We start from the raw sequence: 18629 nt of genomic DNA, 5'->3' as shown, positions 1-18629 counted from the left end.
CAGCTGGGCCCGGGGCCACATCCAGCACTTGTCCCCAAACCTGCCCCTCAGCCTCTCCTGGCATCCCCAGCCCAGTCACCGCTGCCAGCTGGGGCACAGGGAGGGGACAGGGATGCATGGGTGCCCTCGCCCAGCTCTGACCCGGGGAGATGAGGGGCTTGTGACTGGCGGGGGGGACCCTTCCCCCCCACTTTCCAACCCACGTTTCCCACGTTCCATGGTCTGACGTGTCCCCAAAATCCCTGCGTGATGATTCCTGGCATGGCAGCATCCATCCCCGGGCTGTGCCCATCACCCAGAGGCAGGGGTCCCTCCCCTGATTTGAGGGTGACATGAGGGAGCTGGGGGGGGGGCTTCTCCTTTCAACCCACCACCCCCTGTGCCCGCAGGGTGGGTTGCAGATGAGACCAGGGATGGGACAGGGACCAGGCAGCCCTGGGGACACAGGACGGGGCTCTGTGCTCCTGGGGAGGGGTGTCGCAGTGACCTGCACCCCAAAAGTGCTGGGCAGCCAAGAGGAGATGTCCCTGCACCCTCAGTGTCCCCTTGGCAGGGCCCAGGGGTGCACCCAGGGTGCAGGATGGGACTGTGAGCTTCTCCCTCCCCACAGCCCCATCCATGCGCTGGATGAAACCAAGGGCTAAAAAGCACCACGGGCAGCTGCTGGGGAAAAATATCAGGGAAAAAAAAAATAAATGATAGTAATAAAAAAATAAACAAACAAACAAAAAAAAATCAAACAAAATAACCCCCCCCTTTGGCCCAGCCAGATGTGGGGCCGTGGAAATTAGCAGCATCGCTGCCCGCCTCCTTCACGCGCGGGTTGGCTCCCACAAAAGGGATCAGCGAGGGATTAAACGTGCAGAAGCAGTAATGGATTGTACAAAATCAATGCCAGGCGGCGGCGGGGGCTTTTGTTGGGCGATGATTAGGCGACGCGCTACACGGAGCCGTGCAGATAATCGTCTTGTCGCTGAACAAGCCCCCGAGGACCGCGGGGTTGGTGGCACCCAAGCTCTTGGGCATGGGTTTGCCTGCTGTCCCCTGTCCCAGCTGAGCCATCCTCTGCACTGGGGACACTCCCAGAGTGGGGGGGGTCCCATGGGACGGATCCGTGGGGGGTCACAGAAGGGATAAAACCCGCTTGTGGAAGCGATGGGGGTCGCCTGGAGCAACGAGCACGGGGCTCGGAGCAGGGACGTGGGTGTGCAACGTGTCCTCAGGGCCGGGGACGCGTCCCCAGCTCCAGCTCCGCACCCAGAGGCACCCAACCGGGGTGGGGGGGGGGGTCTCTGCTGCTGGGTTTCACCCAGCAAATAGCACCCTGGGGCTCCCCCTGAAGCGATGCCCTCCCAGTCCCTCCCCGGAGGGGACAGAGCTGGGGGTCGGGACATCCCCTATCCCCAGGCTGGCCATCGCATCCCACCACCAGCCCCCGATCCCTTGGGATGCCCAGCGGCATCTCCCCGGGGTGGGGACCAACCCCGGGGGTCCCGACATCGGGGTCGGCGCCGGGGGGGCCCCCACGTTTGTCACCGGTGGGACGGCGGGGACACGCGGCGTGGCACATGGGGCTGGCACGCCGCGGCTGCCAGGGCTCACAGGTAGCCATGGAAACCTCCCGGCGGGATGCTGCGCCGATAAATAGCCAATTTAAAGTGATTCTTTGCAAAGAGCTTTTTTTTTTTTTTTTCATGCATGCATGTCAGCAAGTCCCACTGTTTTTTGGTTTGGGTTTTTTTTTTTTTCCAGGTTTTCCTTTCTGTGTGTTTTTTTATTATTATTTTTATTTTTGTGCTGCCTTCAAGGCCTGGCCACGACGGCGACTCACAGCCGCTTCTTTCCACGGAACAAAACCAAGCAGGTTTACACTAGTGGCAGCGACCGTGGAAGCGGGGTGACTTTGTTGGGCTGTGCCCGTCTCTCCACTCCTTCCCCCCCCCCCCGCCATCTCCCCAGGGCTTTTTTTTTTGCCGGGCGAAGCGAACGCGTGTGCCTCTGGGTGCGCACACGTGTGTGGGCGGGGGGGGGGGCACGCGCTCTGCTCACGCACGCCACGTGTGCGTGGGCTCACGGGTGTGCAAACGTCCCCGCGGCGGCGGGTGCTCGTGCAGCTCTGGGTCCTCCATCCCTCTCGGGATTCTCCAGGAAAAAGGGGATTTTTGAGCCCTGGTGACCCACATCTGCCGCAAGAGGGGGACAACCCAGATGCCACCTGGGGCTTTATTCCCTGTGGGGGGCAAAGAGGCAGAGCCGTGCCCACTCCTGCAAAACAGTTTCGGCCGCAGGATCAACTTAGCAGCCATGCTGTGTCGGGAATTCTATAGATCTATATGTCCCATGCTGCACACACAGCCTTGGGGATCCCATCCTGCTTCCTCAGCGCTGGACCCAGCTCCGGTGAGGGACGGAGGAGGGATGGGGCCAGGCTGGAGCATCACGGCCGCCGCGATTGAAACCTCGGGGATTTTTAAATAAATGCAAATTGACGTCGGCTTAACGGAGAAAGACGAGCCCAGCTCCTCCTCGTAGCGAGTGCGGCGAAGGAGGGTGAGAAACAGGAGCTGGGCTGGCACCCCGAAATTAGGGTGCTGTGCCCGAAATAGCAGGAGCACCTGTGCCCCTGCCCCAGTCCCCCCAGTCTGTGCCCACTCTGCTCCCACCATACCCAGTGCTCAGGGCTGGAGCGGGGCACAGGGCTGGGCCCCCAACCCACATCGCCCAGGTCTTGTGGCCCCCAGGGAGCGGCACTTCCCTCCTGTCCCCCCCCACCCCGCTCTCCGGGCTCCCTAAAAGAGCACTGGCCTGGGGACGGGCCCTCGGCCACCCCGTGGCACTTTGGGGGGGGGGGGTCCATCCAACTGGGAAAAATCTCAGTTTAGCTTCCACCTCTGCCGCTCCCCACCGGCTGGCCTTGACCACGACTCCTGACCACACCAAGCCAAGGGCAGCACCCCCCCCCTCAAAAACCCCTCTCTTCTCCTTCCCCCCCCCTCCCCCCCCAAAAGATGCCGAGCCCCCAACACCCAGCACTCAGCACCGAGCCCCCCCGGCGCTGCCAGCACCCCACGGGAGTCAGAAGAAGCAAGACCAACTCCACCCCCCCCACCCCCCCCCCCCCCCCCAAATCCCATGGGACCCCAGCGGGTGCCTTTCCCCGGGCACAACCCGCCTCCGCACCCCCTTCTCCCGCGCGGCTGCTCGACATTTATTTAGTTATTTAAATTGCCTTTATTTTTCCCATTAAGCCGGGAGCGGGGAGTGGGCGGCTGCTGGGGAGGGAGGAGGGGAGCGGCGGGGGGGTGGAGCACGGGCTGGAGAAAATCCTCCGAGCAGTCTCGTTTTATGCTCCTAAAACCTTCCACGAGGCCCCTCTCCCACCTTCCCCACCACCGAGAGCCCCTTCCCACCGCCCCGGCCCCGCTGGGAGTGAGCGGAGCTGCTGGGAGGGGTGGGGGGGTCCCCCGTGCCGGCTCGGGGGAGCGAGGCTGGCGGTTGAAATTTCAGCAGGTTTCCCCAAATCCTTCCCCGGTTTGAGCCCATTTTATGGCTGGGTAAGCTGAGAGCAGGGGGGAGGCGGTGGTCCTCCATCCCCTTGTCACCTCTCGGTAGCGTCGCGGGGAGGCAGCTTCATGCTCCGATTAAAAAAAAAAAAAAAAAAAAAAAAAAAAAAAAAAAGCAGGGATGGGGAAAAAGAAAAGAAAAAAAAATGTGAGAGAGCCTGAAAAAAGGCGGTGACAGTTTAATGGGGCTGCTGATGAAATAATGACTGTTTTAAAGTCTGCTGGAGTGTGGCTGCGCCTCTATTAAATCTGGGAGCTGATAATCTGCTGAGTTCATTATCGAAGGGGGGGGGGAAAGAGCTCGGCGGGACGCGGGGCCAGGGGCTGAGCTGCTGTGGGTGTGGGGTGCACGTGGGGGGGTCTGGCAGCACCCCAGGGCACGGAACCAGAGTGCAAGGGGGGGGATTGCTCCAGAAAACAAACCTTGGGCTCCGCTAGAGCTGTGGCCGGGGGGGGGGGGGTTAGCTCCTCAGCAGATCCCGTGGCTGCCCCGTGCCTCAGTTTCCCCTTCTGCCTGGGGGCAGAGGGACACGGAGGGGGGGGCTGGCTCTAGGTGGGCTTCGTCCTCTGCAGCAGGCGAGTTCTTGGTGAGGGATTTCTGGTTTGGAAATGCCTCCACAATTGTTGGGGTACGCGGTGCTCGCCTCCACGGGGCTGGATCTGGAGGGGGTGGGGAGCACCCCCTTATCATGGGGCTGAGCACACACCAGTTCGGTGCAGCTGTGGGGCTGCGAAGCGCTTTGCTCTGGAGGGGGTAGGGGGCACCCTAAATCTTGCGTTCAGGGGTTCCAGAGGGACCTGCTTGCTGCGCAGGTGCACACTGTGGCATATCGAATCCACGTGTGTGTGCAAAGAGTGGGTGTGCAAAGCAGGGGTGTGCAAAGCGAGAGGTGTGCAACGCAAGGGTGTGTGAAGCGGGGGTGTGCAATGTGGGGGTGTGCAAAGCAGGGGGTGCATGAGTGCGGGCAGCACCCAGCGCTGTTGGGAGCACGAGCAAAAATGCCGAGCGTGCATTGCATGCATGGAGTTGCACACGTGGAGCACGCGTGGCAGGCGCTGAGCAGGTGTTGCATGTGCTGAGTGTGCAGTGCAGACACGGAGCACACACTGCATAGGTTGTAGACACTGAGTACACGTTGCATGCACTGAGCATGTGTTGCACGCACTGAGCAGGTGTTGCACTCACTGAAAACGTGTTGCACACACTGATCACACGTTGCACACACTGAACATGTGTTGCATGCAGTGAGCACATGCTGTGCACCTTGAGCACGCGTTGCACACACTGAAAATGTGCTGCATGCAGTGAGCACATGCTACACACCCTGAGCACACGTTGCACACATTGAAGATGTGTTGCACACACTGATCACACACTGCACGCCCTGAGCATGTTGCACACACTGAAAATGTATTGCACGCACTGAGCACATGTTGCATGCACTGAACATGTGCTGCACACCTTGAGCACACATTGCACACACTGAAAATGTGTTGCACGCACTGAGCACACGTTGCATGCACTAAACATGTGCTGCACGCAGTGAGCACACGCTGCATGCCCTGAGCACACATTGCACACATTAAACGTGTTGCACGCACCAAGCACACATTGCATGCACTAAACATGTGCTGCACGCAGTGAGCACACGCTGCATGACCTGAGCACACATTGCACACACTGAAGATGTGTTGCATGCGCTGATCACATGCTGCATGAACTGAAGATGTGTTGCACGCCCTGAGCACACGTTGCACTCGCTGAACGTGTTGCAGAGTGATCACACGTTGCACGCACTGAAGATGTGTTGCACGCCCTGAGCACATGTTGCACACCCTGAGCACACGTTGCACGCATTGAACACGTGTTGCACGCCCTGAGCACATGTTGCATGCCCTGAGCACACATTGCACGCATTGAACATGTGTTGCACGCACCGAGCACACGTTGCATGCACTAAACATGTGCTGCACGCAGTGAGCACACGCTGCATGCCCTGAGCACACGTTGCACACACTGAAGATGTGTTGCATGTGCTGATCACATGCTGCGCGCACTGAAGATGTGTTGCATGCCCTGAGCACACGTTGCACTCACTGAACATGTTGCAGAGTGATCACACGTTGCATGCACTGAAGATGTGTTGCACGCAGTGAGCACATGCTGCACACCCTGAGCACACGTTGCACGCACTGAACACGTGTTGCACGTCCTGAGCACGTTGCATGCACTGAACATGTGTTGCATGCCCTGAGCACACGTTGCACGACTGAGCACACGCCGCAGACCCTGTGCAGAGTTCTGGATCTCAGGCCCACGTGCAGACACCCACGCCTCGTGCCAGGCCCACCCACGGTGCCACCCACGGGCACCAGCAGCGTCCCTCAGGGCTGGGCCCTGCCGCCGGCCGGGCTCTCTGCAGAGGCACCCCAAAAACCACTTGGGGGGGGTGGAGGGGGGCTGCTCCCCTGTCACGCACAGCAAAGGTGCTGCCCTCCCCCCACCTGCTCCAGCAGAACCCCGGGGGCTCCCTGATGGGCTCCGGGGGACCCCAAGAGGTGGCTGGGGTGGGCGCTCCCTGCCTGCACCTTCCCTGCTTGCGGCAGGGGGGGTGGTGGTGGACCAGGGGGTGCTGGAGGCTCTGCCCCTCTCCTCCCCCTGGGGCCTCACCCACTCATGGTGACGAGGGGCCCGATCCACGCGGGATTTTGGGTGGGGGGCTGGGGGGGGGGGGGGGGCAGTGAAGACGTGGGTGCCTTTCACCCACACTCTCCGTCTTGGGGTCCCCCACCCCCCTGCAGTGCTTAGGGAGATTGACAGCTCTCTCCCACGCGTGACTCACAGCTCCCCCCCACCCTGGGTGGGCGCAGCGCGAGGAGGAGTGGTGGGACACCCCCACCCAGCGCCACCGAAGGCAGCTCAGCGGGGGGTGATGCTCCCAGCCCTGCATCCCTCCCTGCATCCCTGCATCCATCCCCGCATCCCTGCATCCATCCCCACATCCCTGCATCCCTCCCCGCATCCCTGCATCCCTCCCCACATCCCTCCCCCCCTCCCTGCATCCCTGTATCCCTCCCTGCATCCCTGCATCCATACCTCCATCCCTGTATCCCTCCCTGCATCCCTGTATCCCTCCCTGCATCCCTGTATCCCTGCATCCCTGCATCCATACCTCCATCCCTGTATCCATCCCTGCATCCATCCCTACATCCCTGTATCCCTCCCTGCATCCCTGTATCCCTGCATCCCTGTATCCATCCCTGCATCTATTCCTGATTCCCTGCATCCCTGCATCCATTCCTGTATCCCTCCCTGCATCCCTGCATCCATTCCTGTATCCCTCCCTGCATCCTTCCCTGCATCCCTGCATCCATTCCTGCATCCCTGTATCCCTCCCTGCATCCCTGAGTCCATCCCTGCACCTATCCCTGCATCCCTGGGGACAGGGACCAGGCCACCTCCTGCCCCTGGGGCCATGGTGGAGCTCAGCCGGTTTCCATGGCGATGCCCAAGGGCAGGGGCAGGGGCAAGCGGCGGCCACGCGTGGCATCGGCCCCCGTGCAGTGGGGCTGCCACGGGTGGGGGGCAACTTCCACGGGGCCGCCGTGCTGCGAGGAGGAGCCCGCGTGGAGCAGGACGAGCAGGCAGATCCTTCCCTGCGACCCGCCTGCTCACGTGCCTGCACGCACGCACACGTGTGTGCCCCGCCACGGCAGCTGGTATGGGGCAGCGCTGGGTGGCTGTGGGCTTCATGTGGGGCTGGCTCTGGGGTAGGGTGGGCTTGGCCGTGGGTTTAGGGTGGGCTTGGCTGTGGGTTTAGGATGGGTTTAGGGTGGGCTTGGCTGTGGGTTTAGCGTGGATTTGTCTGTGGGTGTAAGGTGGGGTTGGCCATAGATTTGGCTGTGGGTTTAGGGGGGCTTGGCTGCGGGCTGCACGTGGATTTGGCTGTGGGTTTAGCCTGAGTTTAGGGGGGCTTGCCTGTGGGTTTGGGCTGGGTTTAGGGGGGCTTGGCTGTGGGTTGCACGTGGATTTGGCTGTGGGTTTAGGGTGGGGTCGGAGTGGGCTTGGCTGTGGGTTTAGTGTGGAGTTGGCTGTGGGTTTAGGATGGATTTAGGGTGGGCTTGGCTGTGGGTTTAGCCTGAGTTTAGGGGGGCTTGCCCGTGGGTTTGAGCTGGGTTTTGGGGGGCTTTAACATGGATCTGGCTGTGGGGGTGTATCACGGGGTGTCCATGACCGCAGCGCAGTGACCGGCGTCACCGAGCAGGACCTGGCGCACCGGCAGCACCTTGGGCTGCACCCAGCACCCTGCGCTGGCCCCACACAGCCCCAGTGGGTGTCCCCCACCCCCCCACCTCCCCCCGGGCAGGGCCCCCCTCACTGACCCCCACCCGGCCCCGCTGACCCCTGTCAGTCCAGCCAGCACAAGGCAAGTGGGGTGGCAGCACCCAGTGGGTGCATCCAGGGCACCCATGGGCTCTCCCACTGTCCCCCCCCGGTCCTGTCCCCCCCCACACACACACAGAGACCCGGACACCTTCGCCCCGTTTCCCCAAGACCTTTAATATCATCAAGAGGCGGCGGCGGGAAGCGGGGGCAGCTCCTGCCACCCCCCCACCCTGTCCCCTCCACCTCCAGCAGAGCCTGGAGCCACGGGGTGGGGGGCACCAGAGGTCGGATGCACCCCTACCCCCCTCCTCAATTTGGGGGGGGGACCCGGAGGCTTTTGATGCCCTGCGCCGCAGGGAGGGGACCTCAAAGATGGGCTCCCCCCCCTCCCCAAGAGTGATGGGAGCACCGTGATGCTCCGGGGGCGCATCCCACGGGAATGCATCCCGCCGGGAGTGTCATTGGAAAGGAAAGAGACTTCTAAAAAGAGAGGAAAAGCAAGAGCCCCTCCCCCCCGCCCCAAAACGGCTGCAGCACCCCCCACCCCCCATGGCTGTGCTGGGCCGGGGGGGGCTGGCACTGCCTGGTCCCCGTGGGCTCCTGAGCCCAGCTCCAGGGGTGCGTGGGTGGCCTCGCTGTTCTTTCCCCTCTTGGTTGCCCGTCAGCCACTGAGGGGGGGGGGGGGGCGAGGGAGGTGGCAAAGAAGGCCCAGAGGAGGTTCTGGAGCTGGTGGGACCCCCAGCAGGTACTGGGGTGCGGGGCTGATGGGGGGTCCCTGAGGGGATCCCCGCTTGCGGACGAACCTACGGCACAAGGGGAGAGCGAGGGGTCAGCGAAGGGGAGGGGGATGCCGTGTGTGTGTGTGTGTGTGTGTGTGTGTGTGTGTGTGTCCCACCTTGCAGGGGGGACATGCAGGGAGGGGGGAACCACCGTGGATGTGTGTCGTTTGCCTGTGTCCCCAAGCCGGGGTGGCAGTGGGACAGCCAGAGCCATCAGCTCTCACCTCCCGCTGCCTGCGCCGGTGGGATGGGAGGGGTTTGGGGGGGGGGGGGGAGGAGGCAGGCAAGAGTTGGGGGCACGGGGTTGGAATGGGGGGTTCACCGCTTACCAGCGTGTCAGGCCTCCAGCTCAGACGTTTCGCAGGAGCTGGGGGCAAAAAGCAGAGAGGTCCCCGTGAGTCCCCAGCACCCTCCACATCCCGGCATCACCCGGAGCCCCAGGGGATGGAGGGGGGGTGAAAACTCAGAGCACAGGGAATCTTCCACACACACACCCCCCCAGCACATCCTCCAAGGGGACGCTGCAGTGTTGGGGATACCCAGTGTGTTTCTGTGTCCCCCCCTCTGGGCAGGACGGCTGTTGCACAGACAGACAGCAGGACAGCAGGAGGAGGGGTTGCTTTGGGACCGGGATGGAGAAACCACCCCACTGGTATAGGAAAAATCAGGAGCCCGGCAGCACCCCCTCGGTTTGGGGCACCCCCACACCTGGGAAAACACCCCAATACTGGGGAGGGCACCCAAAGGATCAACCCCCCCTACTCCTTTTCCCCCGCTCCCAGCTCTTTCCAGGGTGACCAGAAGCTGATGCTGGTGCTTAAGGAATGGGAGTGGGGACACCCCACATACCCCAAGATTTGGGGACCAGGACCTCCGCCAGCGCGTGGTGCAGGGGCGACACGGCCCCGAGGAGGGTGGGATGGGGGGGTGGGTGTAGGGGGGGGGTGGGTGTGTCCCATCTCACTCACGGTTAGGGGGTCAGTAGCAAAAGCAGCCACACTGTTCCTCATCTCGCTCTCGTTGCCCCGCAGCGGGATGAGGGAGATGTTCCCCAGCCTGGAGTCCGGCTGCGACCGCGACGCCCGCACCTTGGAGGTGTCCGAGGGCCACAGGGCCCCGCCGTTCTGGGGACAGAGGGGACAAGAAGTGTGTGTGTGGGGGGGGAACGAGAGCTGAAGACCACCTCTGCGATCCTCAGCCACCCGGGGAACCTCTCCTCCGCGCCAGGATGCCAGCGTTCTAAGGATGCTTGGCTACCCCGAAAGGGTTTCTGCTAGCCAAGCGCGTGTGTGTGTGTGTGTGTGTGTGTCTGTGTCCCCACCCCGGGTTGTCACCCTGCCCGCTCCCCACCTGCACGTGGAGGAAGGTGGCGAACCACTCCCGCAGGTCGGCCTGGGTGTCACAGCACAGGTACCTGTGGGGACACGGCGTCAGCGCCACAGAGGGGGGGGCACACGGGGTGAGGGGTGAACCCTCGGGGACACCCCCACCCCACCCCCTGCTCCTCGGCTCCAGGGGCTGCTGGGGACCGAGCCGGTGCTTTGCATGAGGAGGCGAGGGGACAAGGGGGGGATCAAAGGGGACAAGGGGGGGAGCAAAGGGGATGGGGGGGGGATCAAAGGGGACAAGGTGGGGAGCGAAGGGGACGGGGTGGGGGATCAAAGGGGACAAGGTGGGGAGCGAAGGGGACGGGGTGGGGGATCAAAGGGGACAAGGTGGGGAGCGAAGGGGACGGGGGGGGGATCAAAGGGGACAAGGTGGGGAGCGAAGGGGATAGGGGGGGATCAAAAGGGACAAGGTGGGGAGTGAAGGGGACAAGGGGGGGGACTGAAAGGGATGAGGAGGGGACTGGAGGACACTAGGAGGGGACCAAAGGGGTTGAGGGGGGATTGAAGGGGACAAGGCGGGGGACTGAAGGGGACAAGAGGGGCATTGGAGAGTACAAGGGGGGGATCGGAGAGGACAAGGGGGGTGGAGTGAAGGAGACAAGGGGGGACCAAAAGGGGGACCAAAGGGGATGAGAGGGGGACTGAAGTGGACAAGGGGGTATCAAAGGGGGGGACTGAAGGGGACAAGGGGGGATGGAAGGGGACAAGGAAGGGACGGAAGGGGACAAGGAAGGGACTGAAGGGGACAAGGGGCATCAGAGAATACAAGGCAGGGACTGAAGGAGACAAGTGGGGACCAAAGGGGACAAGGGGAGGGACTGAAGGGGACAAGGGGAGGACCAAAGGGGACGAGAGGGGGATGGAAGGGGACAAGGGGGGGACTGAACGACATGAGGGGGGCATTGGAGAGGACGAGGCGGGGGTCAGAGGGGACAGGGGGGGACCAAAGGGGTCAAGGAGGGGACTGAAGGGGACAAGGGGAGAACAAAAGGGGATGAGGGTGGGGATTGAAGGGGACAAGGGGGGACTGAGGGGGACAAGGTGGGACAGCCACCGCCCCTGGTGGGATCCTGAGTGGGTCCACGGGTGCCCAGCCAAGCTCTGCCCACAGAAATCCCCATCTACACCCCTCCAGCAAAGGCACCCCAGCTCTGGAGAGCAGCCACCCCGTGTCCATCTGTCTGGCAGGACAGGGACAGGTCCCAGCGGCCCCCCTCGCCCTCACCATTGCTGCTTCTCGTGCTTCTCGGTTTCGTAGAGGACGGTGAAGCCCCAGCTGGGGGAGAAGCACAAACGTGAGGGGCAGCGGCTCTGCAACCCACCACCCCCTGAGCCTGCAAACACTCCCCCCACACCCTGCAACACCCCCCGGCCCCTGCAACCCCCCCCCGGCTCCTGCAACCCCCCCAGCCCCTGCAACCCCCCCCAACCCTGCAAACCCCCCCCCCCCAACCCTGCAACCCACCCCCCCAAACCCTGCAAACCCCCCCGGGGCTCTGCAAACCCCCCCGGGGCCCTGCAACCCCCCCCCCACATTTTCCCACATGCACACACCCATATGCACATGCACACCCATGCACACTGACATGTGTGCACACACGCAGCCTCTGACATGCATGCACACACCCACATGTACAACTGACGTGCACATTTACATGCTGCACATGTGCACACACACACGCATGCACACACCTCGCTGACGTGCACACTCACGCACTCATATGCAGACACATGCACGCTGACAGGCATGCGCGCACGTGCATGTGCACAGGCCATATGCACATGCACACAGACATGCACACACATGCACACAGATGCTGACATGCACACACATGCTGACACGCATGCACACATGCGCACCCATGCACACGCACGGTGACATGCACGCACACACATGCACACCCATGCACACTGACAGGCATGCACACACCCACATGCGCACACGTGCATGTGCACACGCCATATGCACATGCACACAGACATGCACACACATACACACGCATGCACATGCATGCACACACACGCTGACACGCACGCACACACCCCCGCACCCCCCCCACCGCAGACGGGCTCTGCGAGGCTGCTCTGACACCTGGTGGCAAGACGGGTCCCAGCAGCCAAAACCATCCCAGTCCCTGTCGCCATCCTCATCCCCAGCCCTGGCCCTTGTCCCCAGCCCTGTCCCTTCCTCACCCCTCTCCCCAGCCTCGTCCCTGTCCCTGTCCCCATCCCCATCCCTGTCCCCATCCCTGTCCTGTCCCTGTCCCCATCCCCGTCCCTGTCCCCATCCCCATCCTGTCCCCATCCCCGTCCTGTCCCCATCCCCATCCCCATCCTCATCCCTGTCCTGTCCCTGTCCCCATCCCCATCCCCATCCCTGTCCTATCCCCATCCCTGTTCCTGTCCCCATCCTCATCCCTGTCCCCATCCCTGTCCCCGTCCCCGTCCCTGTCCCCGTCCCCCTCCCCTCACCACGTCGGGGGTCGAAGCTTCTTCTTGATACCCAGGTAAACCTTCAGGTTCCTGACGGGCCACTCCTTCTCCGGCTTGTGGCTCTGGGGGAGGGGGGGGACAGGGGACATGGCCTAGGGTTGGGGACAGCCGGGCTACCGCCAGACCCTTCGCCACCCTGTCCCCCCTGCCCCCCGCCAGGATGGGGGTTCGGTTTTGGGGGGAGAAGCCGTGGGGATGTGGTGAAGCCAAGGTCAAGGGTGAATCCCAGGACAGAGCAGAGGGGGTGTCTGTGGGCAAGGGGGAGGACACGAGAGGCCTGTCCCTGCATGGGGTCACCCCGGAGATGGGGGTCCCCAGAGCCTGGCATTCCATGTCCCCCGTGGGGACACCCAAGTCACACCCCTCCTCAGCATCATGGCTGGGGCAGCAGTGCCCCCCCGCCGCCACGGTGGGTGAAGGTGGGTGCCCCCAACTCCCCCTGTCCCGCTTTGGCTCTGCTGGGCTCCCCCCCCAACATCAGAGCACCCCTTGGGGTGCTGCCTGTGAGCTGCACCCCCTCCCTGTGCCCAAGAGGGGGGGACGGGGACAAAATGAGGTGTCCCAGCAAAGCCAGAGCACACCCGGTCCCAGCATCACCCCCCCATTTGCTGGGAGATGTTTTGTAGGGGCAAAGCCCCACAACTCCACCCCCCCCTTCAACCCAGGATCCCCCCCAGTGCGGCACAAGCCACAAGTGACATGATGGGGGGACACATGTGAGCGGCGTGACAAGAGCCCAGCGCAATGCTGGCGGGATGGGGGGGGACACACCACATATCCCCCCCTTCATCCCCCGCTCTGGCTGCCTGGAGCAATGGGCAGCGGAACCCCCCAAACCGGAGGAGCCCGGATAATGGGGGTGCAAAGTGATGGGGGGGGACACGCTGAGGTGCAGCGGGAGAGAGGGGAGCACCTGCCTGCGGACCCTACGGACGGGCAGGGGACAGGGGAAAAGCAGGGGATGGGCAGGGGACAGGCAGGGGACAGGCTGGGGAGGGGCAGGGGACGGGGGAAGGAGGCAGCAACATGCTGGGGTGCAGTGTCAGACAAGGGAGCCAGACAACATTTCGGGGGTGCCAGCACCAGCGCTGCCTGCGATGCCCCAGTGCTGCCTGCAGTGCCCCAGTGCATCCCAACTGATGTCCCAACACAGCACCACTGGGAAGGAAAGTGAAGGCAGGGACAGGCAGGGAGCAGGCAGGGAGCAGGTAGGGACAGGCAGGGACAGGCAGGGACCGGCAGGGACAGGCAGGGAGCAGGCAGGGACAGGCAGGGAGCAGGCAGGGAGCAGGCAGGGACAGGCAGGGAGCCGGCAGGGACAGGCAGGGAGCAGGCAGGGAGCAGGCAGGGACAGGCAGGGACAGGCAGGAGCAGGCAGGGACAGGCAGGGACAGGCAGGGACAGGCAGGGAGCAGGCAGGGACAGGCAGGGACAGGCAGGGAGCAGGCAGGGAGCAGGCAGGGACAGGCAGGGAGCAGGCAGGGACAGGCAGGGACAGGCAGGGAGCAGGCAGGGAGCAGGCAGGAACAGGCAGGGACAGGCAGGAGCAGGCAGGGACAGGCAGGGAGCAGGCAGGGACAGGCAGGGACAGGCAGGGAGCAGGCAGGGAGCAGGCAGGGACAGGCAGGGAGCAGGCAGGGACAGGCAGGGAGCAGGCAGGGAGCAGGCAGGGACAGGCAGGGAGCCGGCAGGGACAGGCAGGGACAGGCAGGGCTCACCCGCACTTCCTTGTAGAGGCGCAGGCAGGTGTGGTTGAGGATGAAGTAGCGGTCGTGGAAGCCAGTGCTCAGGCCCAGCCCCAGCAGGTTCCTCTCCTCCCGGAATTTCATCATGCCGTGCTTGCAGTCACCCACTCTGCTGGCTGGGGGCACAGGCCTGAGCGGCTCCGGCCCCCCCGGGGGGGTCAGGGCCCCCAGCAAGGGCGCGGGGTGCAGCCAGACCCCAGCCCGCAGGGCAAGAGCAAGCCCCCCCCCCCCCCGGCCCTGTCTCCCCAGATATGAGTACACAGCACCCAGTCCCAGCCCCAGCACGGGGACTGACGGGGCAGGTGCCTGCTCTGCGGGCACGGCCAGGCAGGATGTGGCCCGGGAATGGTCAGTCCCTTGGGGTTTTACTATGGGGTCGCAGCTGGTAGGATGGGGTGCTGTCCCAATCCCTGTCCCCATCCCTGTCCCAATCCCCATCCATATCTCCATCCCATCACCACCCCAAACTCATCCCTCTCCCCAACTCCATCCCATCCCTGTCCCCATCCCATCCCTGTCCCCATCCCATCCCCATCCCCATCACATGCTCATCCCCATCCCCATCCCCATCCTCATCTCCATCTCCATCCCATCCCATCCCATCCCATGCCATCCTCATCCCCATTCCCCATCCCATCCTCATCCCATCCCCATCCTCATTCCCATTTCATCTCATCCCATCCCCATCTCCAGCCCACCCCACCCCAGCCCATCCCATCCTCATTCCCATTCCCCATCCCATTCCATCCTCATCCCATCTCCATTTTCATCCCCATCCCCATTCCCATTCCATCTCATCCCATTCCCATCCCCATCCCACCCCATCCCATCCTCACTTCCATCTCCATCCCATCCCACCCCATCTTCATCCCCACCCCACCCCATCCCCTCCGTGGCTCCCCGGCCCCTCACCGAGGTAGATGAGCATGTTCTCCATGGACATCTGCTTCTTCACCACCAGGTAACTCTCCGTCCCCAGCCCGTGCAGGATGGGCAGGACCTTTTCCGAGTAGTGCAAGGGCCGCTCTGCCAGGCAGGGAAACGGGCAGGGCTCAGGCAGCACCCCCGGGGGGTGGCACCCCCCCCAGCGAGGGGTCACACATGTGTCTCCAGCGCCCATCAAGCTCCTGCTTGTCTCCCGCGGGGGCTGGAGGGTGGCTTGGGGCTGGCAGGGCCCAAACCAGCTCAGCGGAGGCTCCCAGTGGTGCCCAGCATCGGGCTCAGCACCCTGCCCATCTCCCTCGGGAGCTGGCACTGGTGGGCAGGACCAGGGTCTCATCCTGCTCTCACTTGCTGCTGCCTACGAGCACCCCAGAGCTGCTCCCTGTGGCCGGGGAGCCTGGACACCCCCCACCAGGTCTCAGAGGCGTTTGATCCCCCCAAGGCTGCAGACAGATGCCCTGTGGGTCCTGGCCCCAGCCACCGGCCCATCTGCAGCGCTCGGCCACGTGCAACCTGGATGTGGCGAGCAAAGCTGCGGCCCCACAGCCGGCCTCCCCCGAGCACCTGTAGCCCGTCCCAGCACTGCTCCATGGTGTGGTCCTCATGAGAGCCTTCTCATCCCCATCTCCACCACCACCATCATCACCATCCCCATCTCCATCTTCATCTCCATCCATATCTCCATCACCATCACTATCTCCATCTCCATCACCTCCATCTCCATTCATATCTCCATCCCCATCTCCATCCCCATCCATATGTCCATCCCCATCACCATCCCCATCTCCATTCCCTTTTCCATCACCAGCTCCATCTCCATTCCCTTCTCCATCACCAGCTCCATCACCAACCCTACTTCTATCTCCATCTCATCCCCATCTCCATCCTCATCCCCATCTCCACCTCCCTCTCCATCCTCATCCATATCTCCATCACCATCACTATCACCATCACTATCTCCATCCCCACCTCCATCTCCATCCCCATGTCCACCACCATCACCATCACCACCTCCATTTCCATCTCCATCCCCATCACCATCCTTATTTATATATCCATCCCATCCCCATCCCCATCCTCATCCTCATCCCCATCTTCACCTCCATCTCCATCTCCAATCATATCTCTACCATCATCACCATCCCCATCTCCTTTTCCATCTCCATCCCCATAATCATCTCCATCCCGATCTCAATCCCCATCCCCAACTCCATCTCCATCCCCAGCTCCATCTCCATCTCCATCTCCATCATCATCTCCATCACCATCTCCATCTCCATCACCATTCCCATCCCCATCCATCTCCATCTCCACCCCCATCCCCACCCCCACCACCCTCACACCCCCACACCAACCTGCCTCCTCCCTCTCGTTCACTTCAAAGCAGCTCCAATAGTCCTTCTCCTTCATGACGATTTTCCTCCGGTCCAGGATCTCGAAGGTGAGCTCCTCAGCCGTCATCGTGGCCGGGATCTGGGGGGAAGGGCCAGGCCTCCATCAGCCAGTGTCTGGGGCCATGCCACCCTTGTGCCAGCTCAGAGCACCCCCCCATGACACCACAGAGGTTTGGCCATATAAGGGGGGGTCTCTGTCCCCTCTGCGCCCTCCACCCACCGCTCACCTTGACGTGCTGCTCTGCCTCCGTCTTCTTCTCCTCCAGGTAGACGGTACAGATGAAGTCCCCGGCTTGCTGAAGGACAACAGGAAAGCCCTTCGACCTGCAGCTTCCCACGTGTGGGCTAAATCCCCCCCCCTTCCCCGCGTGGACACCCCCGGCCTGGAGCATCTCCAGGAGATGCTGGAGCAGGCGGTGAGGTCCCCATGCGAAGAGGATGCCCCAAGAAGGTCACCGTGTCCGGGACGCACCTGCGTCCCACTGGACGCTGCCTCCCGCATCTTCATGATGGCCATGATCTCATCTTGCTGCTTCTTCATCTCTTGGTCGTTGACCTGCCAAGGAAGAGGAGCCCAAGGAGCCATCAGAGATGACCAGACCCATTTTAAGTGTCACCGCAGCAGCAGATGGGGGTCCCCAGGAGAATCTGCTCCCCTGCCCAACACCTCCAGCCTCGGGGGTCTCCAGGGTTTGCAGGAACATCGGCCCCCCTCCCCACGGGAGATGTCTGCAGACAGAGTAGACCCAGCTTCCTCCTCCTTCCACCTCCCCATCCCCTGGGAATGTCCGCACACCGGCATGACCCGGAGCAGCGCCGGAGCCAGGGTGAACCTACATTAAAGATCTTCACGTAGTGGCTGATGAGGTCCTCCACCACACGGCCTGCCTTGTAGTCCTTCCCGTCCGTCTGGAAGAGCGTGGGCCCGAAGACGATGGCCAAGTTGTGCGTGTTCATCTGATTCTCCCCGGAGAAGAGCTGGACCCTGTGGGGAACCCTGTTGCGATTCCTGCCCTGGAGCCCCCCCAGGAACCACCCCCCCTCAGCCTTGCCAAGGGGAATGCACCCCACGCCGAGATGCGATGCTCAGCTTTGGGCGCAGCTTAACCCCAAATCCCGCTCTTTTCCTCGCTGGGGATGTGGATGGAGGGACAAGGGCTCTCCTCCCACCCCACAGCCTCCCCAGGACCACCCAGCAAATGGGGCGATGCCCCACGGGAGCCCGGGCTCTGCCGTGCCGTGGACCTGCCCCCCACGTCGTACCGAAAGAGGTGGTTGATGAGCGTCTTCAGCGTGGCCCGGTTCACCGTGGGGAGGGTGCCCAGGAGCCGCCGGTACTCGCCAATCTTTGCCTCCTCATCCTCCAGCCCTGCGAGAGGGGCACGAGGGAGAGGAGGAGCATGGAGGGGCACGAAGGTGAGATTAATCATCCCCCTCACCAGACCCCACCTCAGACCCTCCTGCCCCACTGTGGGGACGGAGCGTCCCAGCTCTGTGGGGCCAGAGCATCCCAGGGCTGGAGCATCCCAGCTCCACGGGTCCAGAGCATCCCAGCTCCATGGGACCAGAGCACCCCAGCTCTGTGGGGCCAGAGCACCCCAGCTCCGTGGGACCAGAGCACCCCAGCTCCGTGGGACCAAAGCACCCCAGTTCTGTGGGACCAGAGCACCCCAGCTCCGTGGGACCAGAGCATCCCAGGGCTGGAGCACCCCAGCTCCGTGGGACCAGAGCACCCCAGCTCCGTGGGACCAGAGCACGCCAGCTCCGTGGGACCAGAGCACGCCAGCTCCGTGGGACCAGAGCATCCCAGGGCTGGAGCACCCCAGCTCTGTGGGGCCTGAGCATCCCAGCTCCATGGGGCCAGAGCACCCCAGCTCCGTGGGACCAGAGCACCCCAGTTCTGTGGGACCAGAGCACCCCAGTTCTGTGGGATCAGAA

At 63.0% G+C, this 18629-nt stretch overlaps 1 protein-coding gene across 1 annotated transcript in view; it reads right to left on the bottom strand.

Moving 5' to 3' along the window:
• Positions 1-8103: 8103 nt before the first annotated feature.
• Positions 8104-18629, bottom strand: part of ARAP1 (ArfGAP with RhoGAP domain, ankyrin repeat and PH domain 1) — a 44607-nt gene continuing 34081 nt past the window's right edge. The window contains 13 exon segments of the mRNA XM_042793083.1: positions 8104-8753; positions 9059-9096; positions 9698-9853; positions 10080-10143; positions 11343-11393; positions 12590-12672; positions 14329-14471; positions 15268-15381; positions 16653-16770; positions 16919-16987; positions 17164-17247; positions 17529-17676; positions 17955-18060. Of these exon segments, the coding sequence (XP_042649017.1) occupies positions 9079-9096; positions 9698-9853; positions 10080-10143; positions 11343-11393; positions 12590-12672; positions 14329-14471; positions 15268-15381; positions 16653-16770; positions 16919-16987; positions 17164-17247; positions 17529-17676; positions 17955-18060 (1154 nt within the window). The 3' untranslated portion in view covers positions 8104-8753; positions 9059-9078.

The sequence above is a fragment of the Tyto alba genome, unplaced genomic scaffold, assembly GCF_018691265.1.
Source record: "Tyto alba isolate M040663 unplaced genomic scaffold, T.alba_DEE_v4.0 Super-Scaffold_2, whole genome shotgun sequence".
In the NCBI taxonomy this organism is placed as follows: domain Eukaryota; kingdom Metazoa; phylum Chordata; class Aves; order Strigiformes; family Tytonidae; genus Tyto; species Tyto alba.
Note: the sequence above shows the minus strand (reverse complement) of the source record. Positions and strands in the feature narration are given on the sequence as shown.